At 41.5% G+C, this 18,919-nt stretch overlaps 1 protein-coding gene and 1 pseudogene across 3 annotated transcripts in view; one reads left to right on the top strand and one right to left on the bottom strand.

The window, feature by feature from the left end:
• Window positions 1–378: 378 nt before the first annotated feature.
• LOC113195318 (folliculin pseudogene) lies at window positions 379–1,889 on the bottom strand (annotated as a pseudogene).
• A 13,550-nt stretch (window positions 1,890–15,439) lies between these two features.
• Window positions 15,440–18,919, top strand: part of Cnot10 (CCR4-NOT transcription complex subunit 10) — a 74,943-nt gene continuing 71,463 nt past the window's right edge. For all 3 annotated transcript variants that reach the window (XM_077795657.1, XM_077795655.1, XM_077795656.1), the window contains exon 1: window positions 15,440–15,689. In XM_077795657.1, coding sequence (XP_077651783.1) covers window positions 15,668–15,689 — 22 coding nt within the window. In that variant the 5' untranslated portion in view covers window positions 15,440–15,667. The remainder of the gene's footprint in view (window positions 15,690–18,919) is intronic.

Here is an 18,919-nt window from a genome sequence, read left to right on the forward strand (position 1 = left end):
ACTGGCCCACCATGTTCCTCCTGTCAATACTGAGATCCTTGACAGACACAAGATACTAGTCCCCCTGACTATCTCCCTCCTGGGTGCACACTGTAAACAATGCTACTGTCTATGGGTCTCCACTGCCTTCTTCAGATGGGACAACTTGATGGATATGCGATAGTGGTAAGAAACACTCCAAAAAACTCAAGCAGAGCTTCCAGCAGTTTCCATTCCCTGCCAGGACACGGCTCCATCCCAGCAGTTCAGAAAACCAACAGCAGTCCCTCCTTTTGTGGATCTGGAGGACAGTCCCTGGACTAGCACTACCATTTTTCAGAAGGTAACACACACAGGCTGTGAGGCTGTGGAGCTGCAGACCAGGGACGTGTGTTATGATCAGGTTTTGCTCAGGCCTGTCATCTGGAACTGCAGCAGCTTGACATTGTCCTCCTCAAAGACACCAAGGATGCTCCAGAGCTTCTGCATGTCCACCTTGTTGAATTTAAAGAGGATTTTCACTTTGTTCATCCACTCACTCTTCCTTGAGGCAGACAAGGCACTGGGCCACCACATCCACAGACAGGTCCTAGTTGGCCAAAGCTGTTTCAATCTCTGTCCATTGACACAGGGCTCCCACTGTTCACCATAAACTCATACTTGCTAAGAGACTGGTTGTCCAGGCACCTGACCAGGTGGAAGGTAGAGTGTGTGGCTTTATGCACTTCCATGATGACTGCCAATCTGAAGACAGCACGTGGGAAGGGATCTGCATGTGTGGACTAAGCCCCAGCAAGATGCACCAGCAGGCCTCCTGGTACTGGGTGCTGTATGGGATGATGCAGATACAGCATGGCCCAAAGAACTTCAAATACTGGTTAGACCAGGCCCATAGCTGTGCTTTTCCAAAGCACCTGGTTCCCATACCAGGACAACAGGCAAAAATAAGGGGCATTCAGCACCTGTATCATGTGCTGAAGGGTCTTGATCACTGACAGCATTTGAAGTTGTCAACCTTCACAGTCTGAGAGTAAGGACAAATCTGTCAGGCACTTGCCCTTCCACACTCTCTAGCAGCAAAGAGGCTTTCTCCTCCTCTTCAGCCCAAGTTCTCCCCGCTTTCTGATTCCTCTTCTCAGTTGGCGAACTTCTCCATCTGGACCTAGGTATTCTCCCTTGGCACACCCTCCAGGAGCTTCTCTGTCAGCTGGCTGCCTCTGGCTTTCTAGAGCCAGGCAGAGGAGGTGTGAAGATGCCCCCAGAATGTTGCTTGTCAACAAAGTCAGCTGGCAACAGTAGCAATCCTTTGGTTCAGGAAGGGTGTTCATCTTCTGGGCTGGCTGCGGACACCCAAACTGCTCTGCCTCAGTTACCTTGAGGGCTTTGGCTTGGAGCTTACCGATGATCCCTCAGATCTTTCCCAGCAGCAAGGGCCAGGAATTGTTGAGATAAACACATCATGATGATAATGATGCTGTACCAGCACTGCAAGCTCCCACCCCGACCAGGCTGTCCTTGATGAAGAAGGTGTGGCTAAACACAAAACCATGCTGCTTGTCCCCAAAGAAGATGGGGACTTCACAGACAGGTGGACAATGCTGAAGAGCTGGGGATGGTTGGGGTGCTGGTGACTGATGTATTTCATCAAGTTTTCTTTATTGTGGTTCATATAACCCCGGCGCCCTGCAGCAAATGACCAGCTGCCCTCACACATATCAGGCTTTGGGGACTCAGCACTGCCCCCTTTGGCTGGATTGTGGGCACCTACCTGGCTTCTCATTGGGTTTGGACTTCTTCCTCCTTAGCCTGCTCTCTGGGCCTGGACTGTCCCCATTCTCAGTGCCTTGAGGCACAGGGGCATGCAGAACTTCTGTTCAGAAGAAAGAGAGGGAGCCATGGAACTCAGAGAAATGACAGAATCACACTTCCACCATCCTGCCTAGACCAGAGAATGCAAAGTCCTGCCAGGTGAGTCAAGCATGACAACATCCAGTCATACCTGAAGACCTCATACTTTATCATTTTTCCACTCAGTGGTGCACCCTGGCCATGATCTACCCAGTCCTTACTTCCTCAGGCCCACAGTTCCCGCAGCTCCGCCTTCTACTTTATTAATAAATCAGAGGACAAAAGTAGAAGATATACCCACAGTTGGCAAAGTTGTGAGACTAGACTAGCTGGACTAAGGAGGGAAAACAAGAGACCCATGTGCAGATATTTGGTAGTCCAGACAGAAATAGATAATAGAGGAGTTATTTTTATAGAAAATTACTAATGCCACAATAGGCAATCAACAAATACGTACTGAACAGAGACATTGAGATACCCCAGCCAGTGACACTATACAGTTGCATGTGATATTAGACAGCTAAATTCTTTAAATTCATATTGGGATTGGATCCACAATGTTTAAAGTTTAACACTCTTGATCAGCTCACTTTCAAAGACACCATCTTAAAATGCCTACCCTGTCACATAATTTGTGCAATGGTACCACCTAGTGGCCAATGGTAAGTTTATGTTTTCAATTAGAAGAATACAGCAGTCATCCAGGTATGAGCCCTGTGCTGTTCAATATGTAATGCAAGCCACAAGTGTGGAAGGTACGTAGAGAACCTGGCAGCGTGGAGGGCACTTCCAAGGTCAATTCTGAGGCTGAATGTCAGGTCCTGGAATAGGTGGCAGCAGTGGCTATGGAAAATGGGCAACAGAGGAAAAAGTGTAAATATGATTCTAGGTATTTGACCCTAGATGCTTGTAGCTTGAACCTTAAGCTCATCTAAAGATCTGTTAGATGATCCCAGAGACCATGTGGCACTGAGCTTTGCTCCAGGTGCATTGTTCTGAATTCAGAAATGTTCTGACCAGTGTTTACCTGAGATCAGGGAGGGGAATGAATAAAGATGGTTCAGGTAGCCACATTTAGAGACAGGGTCTCACTGAGTTGCTTAGCACCTCGCTTTTGCTGAGAATGTTTGAATGGTGCTCCATAGTCCTATTGTATATGGTTTAACTCCACGTATGATAAGAGTCACCTGGCCTAGCACACATCCAGGTTGATCACAAACACAGAAGGCTGGGTCTAGGAGTTGGCAGTACTGAAGGCCTACTGTGATCCTAGCTTACCTAGTCATAACTATTTACAACTCACTCCACCACCAAGCATACTCACACCCATAATTAGATTTTTTTTTAATTTCCAAATTTTGGAGGGATGGGGGGGCACCTGGGATTGAGCTCAGGGGCACTCGATCACTGAGACACATCCCCAGCCCTATTTTTTTGGATTTTACTTAGAGATAGGGTCTCACTGAGTTGCTTAGCGCCTCACTCTTGCTGAGACTGGCTTTGAACTAGTGATCCTCCTGTCTCAGCCTCCTGAGCCGCTAGGATTACAGGTATGTGCCACTGCGACCCACAATTTTTAAATTTAATTTTGCAACTCTGCATTTCAAAGAATACCTCTGAACAATTTGTTGTTTTCTAACTCTGTTCATTTCCTTCTGGATCCCTGAGGCATGTAAAATCTGTTTAATTTACCCAACAGGGTAACTGAACTTGGCTTCCCTTCAATTGGAGTCAACTGTTAGCATTCATCAATACAGTTGCCAAGCAGTGGGTGAGAGAATGAGTCTCCTGAAGATAGCTCAGCCTCCTCTCTATATAGAAGGTTCAAGGAAATTATTAACTATCATTGACAGTTCAGGGATATTTACAACAGTTACTTAACCTTACCCCTTAACTTGCAATGGCCCTAAAGTTCAAAGCACAAAGAAAGAACCCAAAATAATTCACAACTGGGATTTGGACAGGTACAGTCCTGCCTAATAAACTGGGGTTTTCTGAAGGAAGCTGGACTGGAGTGATAGTAGATTCTGGAAAAATAAATGACCATAAGAAAGAAATCCTCTTCAATTCACCTAAAAGAGTCTGTATTTGGCTTTTCTTCCATCCGAACCCTCTATGGACATACGTCTACACAGTTATCATGAAATAAGAGATAAGGTACATGTCTAAAGATGTTGGTTATAATTTTCTCTCTTAGTGGGGGGTAACTGGGGATTGAACTCAGGGCACTCGGGCACTGAGCCACATCCCTACCCCTATTTTGTATTTTATTTAGTGACAGGGTCTCACTGAGTTGCTTAGCACCTCGCTTTTGCTGAGGCTGGCTTTGAACTTTCCATCCTTCTGCCTCAGCCTCCCAAACTGCTAGGATTATAGGCGTGCACCACTGTGTCCAGCATAATTCTCTTTGCAATAGTAAAAGATTGGAAACTTTCTCAAGGGTCATTGTAGAAGGTATATATCATAGAACATTAGGTAACTATTTGAGTAAAGGTCTAGAAAACAAAACAAAAGGGCAAAGCATATGAAGAACAACGGTTTTCAAGACATTGAACATGAGTTGATGGAGGATTCTTGTGGAATAGAAAACAAATTAGACTCTTTAATGTGGATTGTACAGCCAAGCAGTCTAGCTCCTCTCTGCGGCAGGTGATAAGGTTTTACACACACACACACACACACACACAGTCTGAAACTGGTAATGAAAATCCTAAGAAATCATCAAGAACATGGGTGCTCTAAGCTTTCTACTCCTCCATCCCTAGGCTCCTTTACATGCTCTAAGATAACTGTTGCAGATCCCTTATATTTGTATTTGTATTCTAAGCAGCAAAATAGAGGACTGAGAAAAAGAGATGTGCCAGCAATCTTTTAAAGCAGTCTGCCAAAAGTAGCCATTCAACTCTTCTTGCAGCTCATGAGAAAGAACTTGGTCATAAAGCTATACCCAGCTGCAAGGGAGACCAGGAGAATGGAAGTGTTTTATTTGGGTGGTTGGTTATGCATCCAACTAAAATCCGAGTTTGTATAATTTAGGATAATGAAGAGATGTTGGCATAGGTAGCTGACAGTCTACATCAGAAATGTTTATATAAAACTTTTTTTTTCTTTTTTTGCAGTAGTGCAGGGGCACTCTACCACTGAGCTACACCCCCAGCATTGTTTTTTTTTTTTTTTTTTTTAGACAGGATCTCACTAACTTGCCCAGGCAGGCCTCAAACTTGCAATCCTTCTGCCTCAGTTTCCCAATTAGCTGGAATTATAGGCATTCCCAGCTATATCACTGCTTGTTTGTTAGTTTTGTTTTTTTTTTTTTAATATCACTGTTTTTTGTTTTGTTTGGTTTTTAGGCAGTATGGAGGATTGAACCCAGGGGTGCTTAACCACTGAGCCACGTCCCCAACCCTTTTTAATTTTTGTTTTGAGGCAAGGGTCTCTCTAAGTTGTTTAGGGCCTCACTAAATTGCTGAGGCTGGACTCAAACTTGGGATCCTCCTGCCTCAGCTTCCCAAGTTGCTGGGATTACAGGCATGAACCACCTTACCTGGCTATATCACTGCTTTTTAAAATGTAGGGGGAAAGCATAGTTCTCAGAAACTTAAATTGCTTATAAGAGCTGGTTGCGAAAAGGGTAGAAAAGAAAAGGATGATGATAGAGTTACATTTCTTTTCTTTTCTTTTTGCAGTACTGGGGATTGAACCTAGGAGTGCTCTGCCACTGAGTTACAACCTTTTTCTTTAATTGGTATTATTTTTTTTATTTTGAGATAAGTTTTCACTAAGTTGCTGAGAGCCTCGCTAGGTTGCAGAGGCTGACTGAATTTTTTTTTTAATAATTACTTTTTAATTTAGTTGGACACAATACCTTTTTTATTAGTTTTTTTAAATATTTATTTTTTAGCTTTAGGTGAACACAACATCTTTATTTTATTTTTATGTGGTGCTGAGGATCGAACCCAGTGCCTTACGCGTGCTAAGCAAGTGCTCTATGGCTGAGCCACACCCCCAGCCTGTGGCTTTGAGCCTTTGATCCTCCCTCAACTTCCTGAGAAGCTGAGATTGCAAGTGGTGTTACCCAGCTTACATTTTTTTAACAACACTTACTTTTTTAATACTTAGATTTTTTAAGCTTAGATTAATACTTAGATTTTTTAATACTTAGATTTTTTTCTTAGCATGTGTGAGGTTCTGGGTTTGATTCCAAGCACTGAAAAAAAAAAAAGTTAAAAACCTGTTTTATATAGCTCTGACTTTAGACCCATATTAATACTACATACTCCCTTCAGGCTCTCAAAAAAATAAATTAGTCAAACCAATGGAGATGAATGGGGTGAGGGGACTACATGGAATATAAACAGTAACATGCTGATTTATAACTGTATTATAAATAAGAATATTGACTGGGCAGGTGGTGCACTCCTGTAAACCCTGTGACTCAAGAGGCTAAGGCAGGAGTGTCACAAGTTCAAACCTCTGAAATTTAGCCAGACCTTGTCTCAAAATAAAAAATAAAAAGGGCTGGTGATATAGTTCAGTGTAAAGCACCCATGGGTTCAATCCCCAGTACCTCAAAAAGTAAATTTTAAACAAAAGAATATTATCACCCTGAGTGGGTGAAAAAACAAAGAACTACCTTTATTAATTTTAGAAAACGGTATCTTGTCTGAATACTGCAAAGTTAGAGACAAAAACTACACAATGCTGTAATCTGGTTGGTAAATATGTTTTCTGTGTGAGTTGGTAATTCCAGCACTACTTTATGTGTATACTACAACTGAATAGGTAAGTATACATATTGTATACAAGAGAGAGCCTGCTTTCTCACCATTGGAGAGGAAAAGTTACAAACAAGGAATCCTGTGGTATTGTATTAAAATCAGAGGTCTGGGCATAAAATCAAGGTTTTTTTAATATACAGAGAATAGAGAAATATAAGAGAAATTGTGGGGGATGTTTACATGCATGTATGTGCATGTGTGTTAGTATAAATACATTCTCTCTCTCTCTCTCTCTCTCTCTCTCTCTCTCTCTCTCTTTCTCTCTCCCTCCCTCCCCCCCTCCCCCCCTCCCTCCCCCCTCCCCCCCTCCCTCCCTCTAAAGAGTACTAGAAACTGAACCTAGCGCTTTATGCATGCTGGGCAAATGTTCTACTGTTGAGCTGAATCCCCAGCCCTATTTTTATTTTTATTTTGAGACAGGGTCTCGCTAAATTGCCCAGGTTGGTGTCAAATATGCAGTCCACCTCTGCCTCCTGAGTAACTGGGATTACAAGCCTTGCTACCTTGCTTTGCATTTTCTAGCTTTTTCCACAGAAAGAGCCAAGAAATAAAGAGACTCTAGTAGCAATGAACACATTTAGAACTCAGATATTGGCTTCTAGACACCATTCTTCAGGGAAAACAACCAGGATTCCATGGAGAATTGATTGATTCAAGGGTTGGAACAGAGAAAACAGAGGAGTCCAGAATTTATTATGGTGCTACAAGATAAGGAATCACAAAAGGATGGGGACTTGCCAGAAAGACAGGAACCAGCCTGATGCGGAGTTCTGAATGGCCAACATTAGAATAATCTCAATATTAAAATACTGATAGTGTTGGATTGCAATCCCTAAAAATCAACAAATAAATGGAAAAGAATTCTTACAGAAGAATTCCAATTCTGTAGGAGTGAAAGACCCCAGCCCAACAACCTCAGGCCTAGTTGCAAAACCACCGAGGCATGTCACAAACCTACGCAGGCACCAGAGGTATTTTTCAGATAATTAGTTAGGTGTAACCGGTTGGGAAAGGACAAAGGACCAGGTCCCTAGGCATGCCTGAATGAGCAGGAACAGGAGGACCAGAGTGCAAATATGTAGCTTTTATGTGGTTCTTTTTTAGTAACATACAGTGAAAAACAACTTTGCCCTTTAGGTAATCTATATGCTGGGTTTAAAATTAACCAATAAGAAACCTATTGTTTCCCCCGCGCAAAAACAGCCCCTTTACCCTATAAAAATCTCTGTATCCCCAAGCCCGGTGTGCCAGCTCACCAAAGCTCCGGCTGAGGTTCTGCTGGGCACCCGCAGGCGCCTGTGTCCCCCAATAAATCCCTCGTGCTTTTTGCAGCCAGTGTTTGGTGTGATTCTCCTTGGACAGGGAAACGGGGGTCTTTTCAGGAGGAAAGAGGAAAATAGAAAAATCAATATTTGGCAAATACTAGAGAACCAATTCTTGCAGAAATAATGAATGCTAATTTCAAGTGGGTAAAAAATTTGAGGAGAAACAGGATATTTGAATAATCCTATATTATCTCCACCAGGCGACCAGCACACTGGTTTCATTAAAGAGGTTCGTGGCATAAAAGTTAACTAGTGAGATCAAAATAAAACACACAGACTCAATTACCTTTTTCTATGACCAGGTCCAGACGGCTCTCACCTCTCTGGCTCACACCTCAAACCACCCAGTAGGGCAGCAAGGCTTACTCAGGGCTAGCAGGAGAGAGAGAGAGAGAGAGAGAGCACGCCAGGAAGTGGCCTTTTATTGGGGAACAAGAAATTCAGGGGAAAATTCCATCTAATGAAGGTCGAGGGGGGCATCATTCCAAGGTCAGGGTCAGTGATTGGCCTCAGGGTCAGTGGTCAGTCACACCCCCACATGGACAGGCTCTTGCACCTGGAGAGGGTGGGGAAAGCTCCGACACAGTTTGGCCAGAACGCCTCACACCCAACCAGGGAAGTGCCCAATCACATGCGAGAATGGCTTCCCACAATTATCCACTTTGAGATATTTATTAATGGCAATGGAAAAATAACTTCTGAGTGGAGATGCCACACAGACATCACCTTAATTAAATGCTCAAGGTTAATATCACCAGCAAAAATAACATGGCATATCAATATCATCAACTCCTTAATATGACATACTAAGAAGGACACAAAATTATTTCTGTACTGTCCTTGCCCAAAAATGCATAATCTCATTCTAACCATGAGGAAACATGAAACAAACCTAATCCAAAGGACATCCTACAAAATAACTGACTAGTGCTTTTCAAAAAAAGTAAAGGTCAGGCTGGGGATGCATCTCAGTGGTAGAGTGCTTGCTAAGCATATGCAAGGCTCTGGTTCAAACCCCAATACAGCAAATAAAAAAAAATAACCGGGCTGGGGTTGTGGCTCAGTGGTAGAGCGCTTGCCTAGCATGTGTGAGGCACTGGGTTCGATGCTCAGCACCACATACAAATAAAATAAAGGTATTGTGTCCACCCACAACTAAAAAAAATAGACATTTAAAAAAAAACTAGTCAAGATTACCAGAAATGAGGAGAAACTGATAAACTGTCAGATTAGAAGGAACTGAGGAGAAACAATAACTAAATGCTGTGTGAAATCCTGGAACAGAAAAATAAACATCAGTGGAAATATTAGTGATGTTCAGGTAAGTTTTGTGCATTAGACAATAGGATTACACCAAGGTTGATTTTCTTTTGTGGGGGAGGGGTACTGGGGATTGAACTCGGGAGCACTGGACCACTGAGCCACATCCCCAGCCCTATTTTATATTTTACTTAGAGACAGGTTCTCATTGAGTTGCTTAGCGCCTCACTAAATTGCTGAGGCTGGCTTTGAACTCTCCATCCTCCTGCCTGAGCCTCCCAAATTGCTGGAATCACAGGAGTCCACCACCTTAATTTTTTTTTCTTTTAAAAAATATTTATTTTTTAGTGGTAGTTGGACACAATACCTTTATTTATTTATTTTTATGTGGTGCTGAGAATCGGACCCAGGGCCCCGCACATGCTAGGCAAGCACTCCACTGCTAAGCCACAGCCACAGCCCTTGAGTTTCTTTTTAATGACTGTACTTAGGTTATGTAAGATGCAGCTGGGTGAAAAGCATATGGCCACTGAACTATTTTTGCAACTTTTCTTTAAGTCTGAAGTCAGTTAAAAGTAAAGTTTTTTTGTTGTTGTTGTTATTGTTGTTGTTTAAGACATAGTTCTACAAATGTCAGTGGATAAAAAAAATTGAACAGTATAGCATGGTATGAATACCTTACCCAATAGTTGTTACATACACTTTTATGCTTTTTTAAAGGGAAAGAGTCTTAAGGTATCTTTAAAAAAAAAAAAAAATATATATATATATATATATATATATATATATATATATATATATATATATATATATATATAAATACTGGGGATTGAAACCAGGGGCATTTTCCAATGAGCTACATCCCTAGTCTGTTTTATTTTTTATTTTGAGGCAGGGTCTTGCTAAATTGCTGAGGCTGGCCTTGAAATTGTGATCCTCCTGCCTCAGTCTCCAAGAGGCTGGGATTACAGGTATGTAGCCCTGGGTTTAAAGTTTCATTTTATGTTCTAGTAAGAATATGTATTCTGGTGGAGAGTGATGGTGCACACCTGAAATTCTAGTGACTCAGGAGGCTGAGGCAGGAAGGCCTTGACTGCAGAGTTCAATTTGTGATCAAGTTCAAGGCCAATCTAGGCAATTTAGAAAAACCCTGTCTCAAAATAAAAAAAATAAATTAGAAAGGGCTGGGGATGTAGCTCAGAGATAGAGCACCCATGTGTTCAATCACCAGCACCACAAACAAACAAATATACTTTGGACTCCCATAATAGGGAAATGAAGAAAGTAGTAAAAACTACTGAACTACTGTCAACATCCGAGGATGACCAGGGACATGCGAGCTGCTACCCTGAGGAGCAACGGGAGAGGCTTAACATGGTGAGCTGACAGGTGGGAAAAGGTAACACTAAAATAGAACCAGCTGCTAAGACAAATTTTCAAACAAAAACAATAACAATCACTAGAGAAAAGGGGCCAGGACACAAAGTTACTAAGATTTTTATCTAAAAATGTTTCTCCCCCACAAAAAATTATAGGACATACAAGCAATCAAGAAAGCATGACTCATACACTGGGGGAAAAAATGCAAAACAAAAAAACAGGCTATGGTTTTAGCATGTGTGAGTAACCAGATGACAGATGTGACAAAGACTTTAAAGTAGCCATTTTAAGTGTGTTCAAAAAACTAAAAAGAAAATACAAAAAAGAAACAAAATATGAAGTTGAAAAATGTCAATAACTGAACTGAAAAATTTACAAGAGAGGGACACCACAGTAGCTATGAACAGGCAGAAGAAAGAATCAGCAGACATAAAGACAGATTAATAGAAGTTATGCAATCTGAAGGACAGAATGAAAAATAAAGAAAATGTGGGACTCTATTAAGCACTCAAACATATACATGTAATGGGAATAGCAGAAGGAAGGGAGAGAAGAATGAAAAACATGAGATACACAGCAAACAAAAAGAAAAAAGGCAAATGGAAATCGAACTATATTAATAACAACACTAAATGTGAATGAATTAAACAATCCAGTCAAGGACAGGGATTGTCAGACTGAAGAAAGCAGGAAGATCCAATTATATACAGTCTACAAGAGACAGACTTTGGATTCAAAATAGACTAAAAGCAGGTTGAAAGAGACCAGGGGTGTAGCTCAGTGGTAGAGTCACTTGCCTGTGATCAATCAGCAGTACCACAAAAACAAAAATAAAAACAAAACCAAAAAACTAGATTGAGGGCTGGGGATGTGGCTCAAGCGGTAGCTCGCTTGCCTGGCATGCACGGGGCACTGGATTCCATCCTCAACACCACATAAAAATAAAAAATAAAGACATTGTGTCCACCTAAAACTAAAAAATAAATATTAATAAAACTAGGTTGAAAATAATGTATCATGCAAAAAATCTCACAAGCACATAGATACACACACACACACACACACAGAGCTGAAGTGGCTATAGTGAAATCAAGCAATATGAACTTTTAAAAACAAAGTTACTAAAGATAAAGACTAGCCTGTAATCCCAGTGGCTCAGGAGGCTGAGACATGAGGATTGAGAGTTCAAAGCCAGCCTCAGCAAAAAGCAAGGCACTAAACAACTCACTGAGACCCTGCCTCTAAATAAAATACCAAAAATAGGACTGAGGATGTGGCTCAGTGGTGGAGTGCTCCTGAATTCAACCCCTGGTAGCCCCCCAAAAAAGACTATAACGATAAATGGATGATCAATCCATTAAAAATATATAACCCTTATAAATATATTTTCATCTATAAAAGAATAACATGCATGAAACAGGAACTGCAGAAATGAAGGGAAGGATAGATGATTCAACATCTATTGCTAGAGATTTCAATACCTCATTTTCAATATGGATAAAACAACTGGATAGAAAATTCACAAGGAAATAAAAGGCTTGAACAATACTATAAAAAGCTCCCAGCATATTCTATCAGTCTGGTTTAACATACTGATACCAAAAGCAGGACAGTACATCACACAAAAAGAAAACTACAGACCAATATATCCTATGAATATAGGTATAAAAATTCTCAACAAAATACACAAAAACCAAATCTAGCAACATGCAAAAAGAATTATGTTCCATAACCAAGTGAGTTTTTATCTCAAAAATAGAAGCCTGGTTTAACATTCAGAAAGTAATGATTATAATTCATTATATCAATAGAGAAAAAAAGTCATTTCAAAAGCCAGAGAACATTTGACAAAAACTAACACCTTTTTTATTTTTTAAAAAAGCCACTCAACAGAGTAGGAATAAAAGGGAACTTCCTCAGTTTAATACCACACACCCAGTATTCAATCCCAGTACTACATAAACAACAACAAGAAAGAAAGGAAAAGAGAGAGAGAGAGAGAGAAAAGAAGAAGAAAGAAAAAGAAAAATGAACATTTACAAAAAAAAATCCCATAGCTATCATAATATTTAGTACTAAAAGACTGGATACTTTCCCCTAAATTCAGAAATAAGACAAGAATATCCATTCTCAGCCAGGCACTGTGGCACATGCCGGCAATCCCAGTAGCTCAGGAAGCTGAGGCAGGAGGATCAAGAGTTCAAAGCCAGCCTCACCAATGGCAAGGTACTAAGCAACTTAGGGAGACCCTGTCTCTAAGTAAAATACAAAAAAGGGTTGGGGATGTGGCTTAGTGGGTGAGTGCTCCTGAGTTAAATCCCCAGTACCTAAAAAAAAAAAGAATATCCATTTTCACTATTTAGGCTCAAGACTGTACTGAAAATTCTAGCCAAAAAAATTTAGGCAAGAAGTGCAGTGGCACACACAAGTGATCCCAGGGACTCAGGCAGCAGAACCAGGAAGATCACAAGTTTAAGGCCATCCTCAGCAACTTAGTGAGACCCTCAGCATCTTGATGAGATCCTTAAATTAAAATAAATAAATAAATAAATTATGACTGGGGATGTGGCTCAAGCAGTAGCGCGCTCACCTGGGGTGCGTGCAGCCGGGGTTCGATCCTCAGCACCACATACAAACAAAGATGTTGTGTCTGCAGAAAAACTAAAAAATAAATATTAAAAAAAAGAGGGGGGGGGCTGGGGATGTGGCTCAAGCGGTAGCGCGCGCCTGGCATGCGTGCAGCCTGGATTTGACCCTCAGCACCACATACAAAGATGTTGTGTCCGCCGAAAACTAAAAAGTAAATATTAAAATTCACTCTCTCTCTCTCTCTCTCTCTCTCTCTCTCTCTCTCTCTCTCTCTCAAAAAAATTAAATAAATGGAAAACCATCTCATGTTCAAAATAAATAAAAAATATTGAATATATAAAAAGCCGTGGCTCAGAATAAATTTCTTAGAAAGGAAATAGTCCTGGAGATTGCTGGGCTATCAACTCATTCCTCTGAATATTGATAATTACAAGAAAAAATTTAAAATTCATCCTGCCTTTTTTTTTTTAATAAATGATCTTTTTTTTTAAAGAGAGAGAGTTGGTCACTTGAACCAGATAAGGAAATGAGGAGTTGGGAGATATTGTTTCAGTTATATATTGTTTAAAAAGCATTCTAAATCTTAGTGGTTTTAAAAAGAACATGGATGTCTGCATGGAAAAGAATGAAGACCCTAAATAAAATATATTGCATGAGCTGGGTGTGCTGGCACACACCTGAAATCCCAGTAGCTCGGGAGGCTAAGGTAGGAAGATCTTGAGTTCAAAGCTAGCCTCACCAATTTAGTTAGGCCCTAAGCAACTCAGTGAGACCCTTTCTTTAAATAAAATACAAAAAGGACTGGGGATGGCTTAGTGGTTAAGCGCCTCTGGGTTCAATCCCTGGTACAAAAAATATATATATAGCATGATTATTTACATTAAGTTTAAAATTAGGGGTGTAGCTTAGTGGTAAAGCACTTGCTTGCCTAGCATGCACAAGGCCTGGGTTGGATCCCCATCATTGCAAATAAATACATAAATAAATCCATGAGTCCACACTCATATAAACATGTGATTGAGCAAATTACTACACAGGAGGAGAAGAGGCAAATCTCCTCAGAAGAAGAAAATGTATTTACCTATTCCTCCCTGCAGGAAGTAGCACTCTACATCCTCCTTCCTATCCTGAGTGTGGTGATTTGCTTCCAAAGATTAGTGTGGAAGGATAAGAGGAAGTAAGTTTACAATGAAACCTAGCAAACAGCTCAAAAAGATGATCAAGGGTAGCATAATCAGTGACAAGTTGTTTGATAGCATATACCATTGATTTGATGTGATGAGAATGGCCAGTTACCTCTGTAGACATTCTTCTTAAAGCCCGTAGCCTCAGTCTAACCATGAGGTAAAATATTGGACAAACCCAAATTGAGATTCATTCTTCTAAAAAAGTACTTTTCAAAATCAAGGGAAAAGGATGGGGATGTGGCTCAGCGGTAGAGCACTTGCCTTGCATCTGCGAGGCACTGGGTTCCATCCCTAGAAGATGAGGGCAGAGATTTGAATAAATGCTGGGAGCCTGGAACAGAAAACTGGTGAAATCCAAATAAAGTGTGGAGTTAATAGTGATGCACCAAACTTTCCATAGATGTGACCTACATACTATAGTAATTGAATAATTAAGACGTTCACAATAGGGAAATTAGATGCGGAGTACTCAGGAGCTGTATCTTTACAACTTTTCTACAAATCTAAAACTGTTCTAAAATTAAAACGTGTTTGTTTTTTAACGGGGAACTGCAATAGCGCCTCTTAGGGTTGTTGTGAGAAATTAATGCAATAGTCTAGACCAAAAGAAAGCTCCGTGCCTGGCACATGATTTGATGTAAAATGAGAGTCAAAAGATTTAACACTGGTATTTTAGGCAAGATAAGCAAAGGGGATCTGGGGTTGTGGCTCAGTGATGGAGGTCTTGCCTAGCATGTGTGAGGCCCTGGGTTCGATTCTCAGCACTGCATATAAATAAATTTTTAAAAATCCATTGACAAATAAAAATATTTTTTTAAAATAAGCAAACAAAATTTTAAAAAATTTAAAAATAAGCAAAGGAGAGTCTGGCACAGCTGCTTTCGCTTCTACTTGGCACACTCGCAAGAGATGTGAGCTAGCGCGCGCACGTCATGTCGGGTCGCGCGCCCGCCCCGCCGGGGGCGGGGCGAGAAGGGAACGCCGGCGTGGGGCGGGGCCATCCGCAGTTCCCACGCTGGCGTTGCAGGCGCGGTTGGACGCAGCCCCCGGAAGTAATGTGTACCCAGACGCCGTAGGGCGGAAGCTGCGGATGGCGGGAGGCACAGGCGGGGCGGGGACGCTGATCCTGTTGCTAGACGACGCGAACTAGCCCTCGTCACTTCCTCAGCCCGCGGTCTGCCCACTCCCCTGGCCGGAACAAGGGGGCCCGGAACTGCGGTGGGCTCAGAGTTGACCTCGGAGGTCCAGGACAGCGGCCAGCCCGGCGGCGGGAGTCGGGGCCACGCCACCTGCAGGGAAGAACCCGAGCCGAGGAGGGAAGATGGCTGCAGACAAGGCTGCAGGTGAGGCATCGGCGCCGGGTGCTGTGAGGCAGCGGGACGCGCGGCGGTGTGCAGATCCTGCGCGCGGAGTCGGCGGCGCCCGGGGTGGGGACTAGGGGTGGGGATTCCAGGACGACTAGACTTGGGGGCGTGCATTTCTTTCCTCCAACCTCTGCCTCGCGGTGGCTTACGTGAGTCTTTGGGCCCCAGGTCCAATAGTTTTCTACTCTAGCGAAGCGTGAAACCCCCTACTGACCGCCTCTGCCCTGGGTCTCCAAAATAACTCTGACCTAAATGACGTAAATTTATTTTGCCGCTTCAGACTTTTCGACTTCCCAATGAGAAAGGCAGACGAAGGATTTCGTCCCGGTGTACACAGGTGCATTTATGTCACCTGGGCTGTTTCAGCCACTTGAGCGATATCCTGTGGAACTAATAGTGAAAACCACTGTTTTAAATAGGCATGATGTTTCAGTGTCTGTGCTGATACCTTCTGCTCAGGATCTGTTTTTCTCCAGTTCCTCAAAGATTAATTACATAATCTCGATTTTGTTGGTGAATTATTTTCCCCGTCTTAGAATCTTCCTCAGTAAGGATTATAAAACTTTTTTCCAGGCAACTTTTACAAAAGTCAGGCACATGTTCCCTGCAAGAAATTAATAGTCTCTGTGGCATCGGAGTTTTATTGGAAGGAGTTTAAGCGACAGAACTTAAAAGTGGTCACCACACTTTTTTTATTTTTTATTTTTTTAGTTGTAGATGGACACAGTACCTTTATTTTATTTATTTTTGTGTGATGCTGAGGCTCGAACCCAGTGCTTCACACGTGCTAGGCGAGCGCTCTACCATTGAGCCATAACCCCAGCCTTCACCACACTTTTTTACAGTGCTGTTTAATTTAAGAAAAGAAAAAAATCTCCCTGCATACTATGGCTCATGCACAGTAATTCCAGTTACTTGGGAGACTAGAGCAGGAGGATAGCAAATTTGAGGCCAGCGTCTGCAATTTAATGAGACCCTTTCTTAAAATAAAAAAAAAAAAAAATTAAAACCTAGCCATGTAGCTCAGTGGTAGAGCATCCAGATTCAGTCCACAGTACTGCAAAAGGGAAAAAGAAATCTAAATGGCTGTAGATTTTAGTGGGTCCTTACCTCAACAACTGACAAATGAACTTTGATTTGAAATACAAGTCATCTGACCCTAATACAGGAACAGATGATAGGTCTCCATAGCTGGTGTCCTATCTCAGTGGTAGAGCATGCACAAGATCCTGAGTTCAATTCCCAGCACCACTACCACTACCCACCCCCCCGACGAAAATTTAGAGAATCTCTTCATTAATCTGCTAAAAAGAAAACAGGAAAACGATTTAAAAAGTGAGGATAGTAGCATGAGCTATAGAATTTTAGATAGGTTGGTCAGAAAAGGCCTGAGGAAATGATAATTGAGCAGAATGAAGAAGCCAGCCATATCGAATAGGGAGAGATAAATGGGGAGGAAAGTTACAGAGAGGCGTGTCCAAGATTGGACAAGGGGACCAACATCCTCCTTTTTAGTTTAGGACCATACCTCTGTTCCCCAAGTTTACCATTCCTACCTGCCCATCCCATTGCACTTACTTGACCAGACTCATCCTTTTAGACCTACAACCCATCCACTTTTCAAGTCCTTCCTCAATTTAAAAGCCTTCTGTTGGTGAATTCATTCATAAATAATGTAGGCACTGCCTTAGGTGTTGAAGAAATGGATGTAACGCAGTACCTGCTTTTGAAAACCTGCTCTTTATTCTGTTAGAGACAGACCTATCATATTTACATTTACATTTGGTGAGAGTGTAAATCTATATATTTGAAAATAAGGTCCTTTGTGATTGGGGGACTATTTCTTTTACAGTTTTAAGTTTATAGGCCACATAATAACAAACCGTTCTGTAGATAGTAAAGTTGAATTTGTATAAAGTAGATGAATGTTTAGTGTCATTCCATTAAATCTCTGCTCCTTTCCATCTCCATTTCACCTGGTGTGGTTGTAGACTTTATCTCTTAATGTGGTGTTTCTCATTAAGTAGCCTTCTGATTGGTTCTTGTCTTTTCTTATTGAATCCATTCTCTTTGTTGCTGCACTCTATTTTTTTTCCCCAAAACAATCTTGGATGATGGCATTTCCCTGCCTGTAAATGTTCTAAGATTATCCCACCTTTTAGGCATTAAATCCTTAATCTTTAATGTGGTTTATGAGCTTCTTTAGAGTCTCTTTCTAGCAGCTTTTTTTTTTTTTTAAACTCATCAAGCTCTTCACACCAGACTGACTTTCTTATGAAGTGTTCTGTTCTTTTGAGCTTCTGAACTGTAGTAACCTTCTTCTCCATTTGGTGAACACTTTCCTCATTCAGAGTCTGCTTTACATGCTGCTTCCTCTTTGAGTTCCTGAGATGAGGGTCCTTGTCATGGAGGGTCTTGTTCATTAGGTAACAAAAGAGGGCCATGAAAGGATTTAAGAAGGTAAGTGACCAAGGTGCTAGGAACTTAGTATAGATCATTTGCCTAGCATATGTAAAGCCCTGAGTTTTATTCTCAGCACCACAAAAAATTTTTAAAAATAAGAAAAAGGTAAGTGACTGGATCACACTGTGTGTAGTAGAAGATGAATTTAAGTAAAGCAAGACTGAAAATGCAGGACCACCTGAGACCAGCTAATATTATTGTATTCAGCCTTCTTTGCAAGCTACTACTTTAGGCACTGGGCAGGAAACAAGACAAAGTCTATATCTTAATGGGGTTTATTAAGTAGTATGAAAGAAAAACGTGACTGAGGCTGGGGATGTGGCTCAAGCGGTAGCGCGCTCGACTGGCATGCGTGCGGCCCGGGTTCGATCCTCAGCACCACATACCAACAAAAAGATGTTGTGTCCGCCGAGAACTAAAAAATAAATATTAAAAATTCTCTCTCTCTCTCTCTCCTCTCTCACTCTCTCTTAAAAAAAAAAAAAAGAAAAACGTGACTGAAAATATGGCTGCCCAAATTTAGACTTTCAGTTTCCAAAACTGAGCTAATTAAACCTCTTTTCTTTACAAAGTATCCAGCCTCAGGTATTTTGTTTTAGCAATGGAAAATGGGCTAATAAAAAGATAGAAGATAACTGAGAGCAAGGACCTCGTTTTTTAGATGGATTGATTAGAGAAGGGCTCTCTAGAGGTGATATTTTGAAGAGAGACTGTAATGATAAAGAACTATGTGGGGGGCTGGGGAT

The sequence above is a fragment of the Urocitellus parryii genome, chromosome 3, assembly GCF_045843805.1.
Source record: "Urocitellus parryii isolate mUroPar1 chromosome 3, mUroPar1.hap1, whole genome shotgun sequence".
NCBI classification, from domain to species: domain Eukaryota; kingdom Metazoa; phylum Chordata; class Mammalia; order Rodentia; family Sciuridae; genus Urocitellus; species Urocitellus parryii.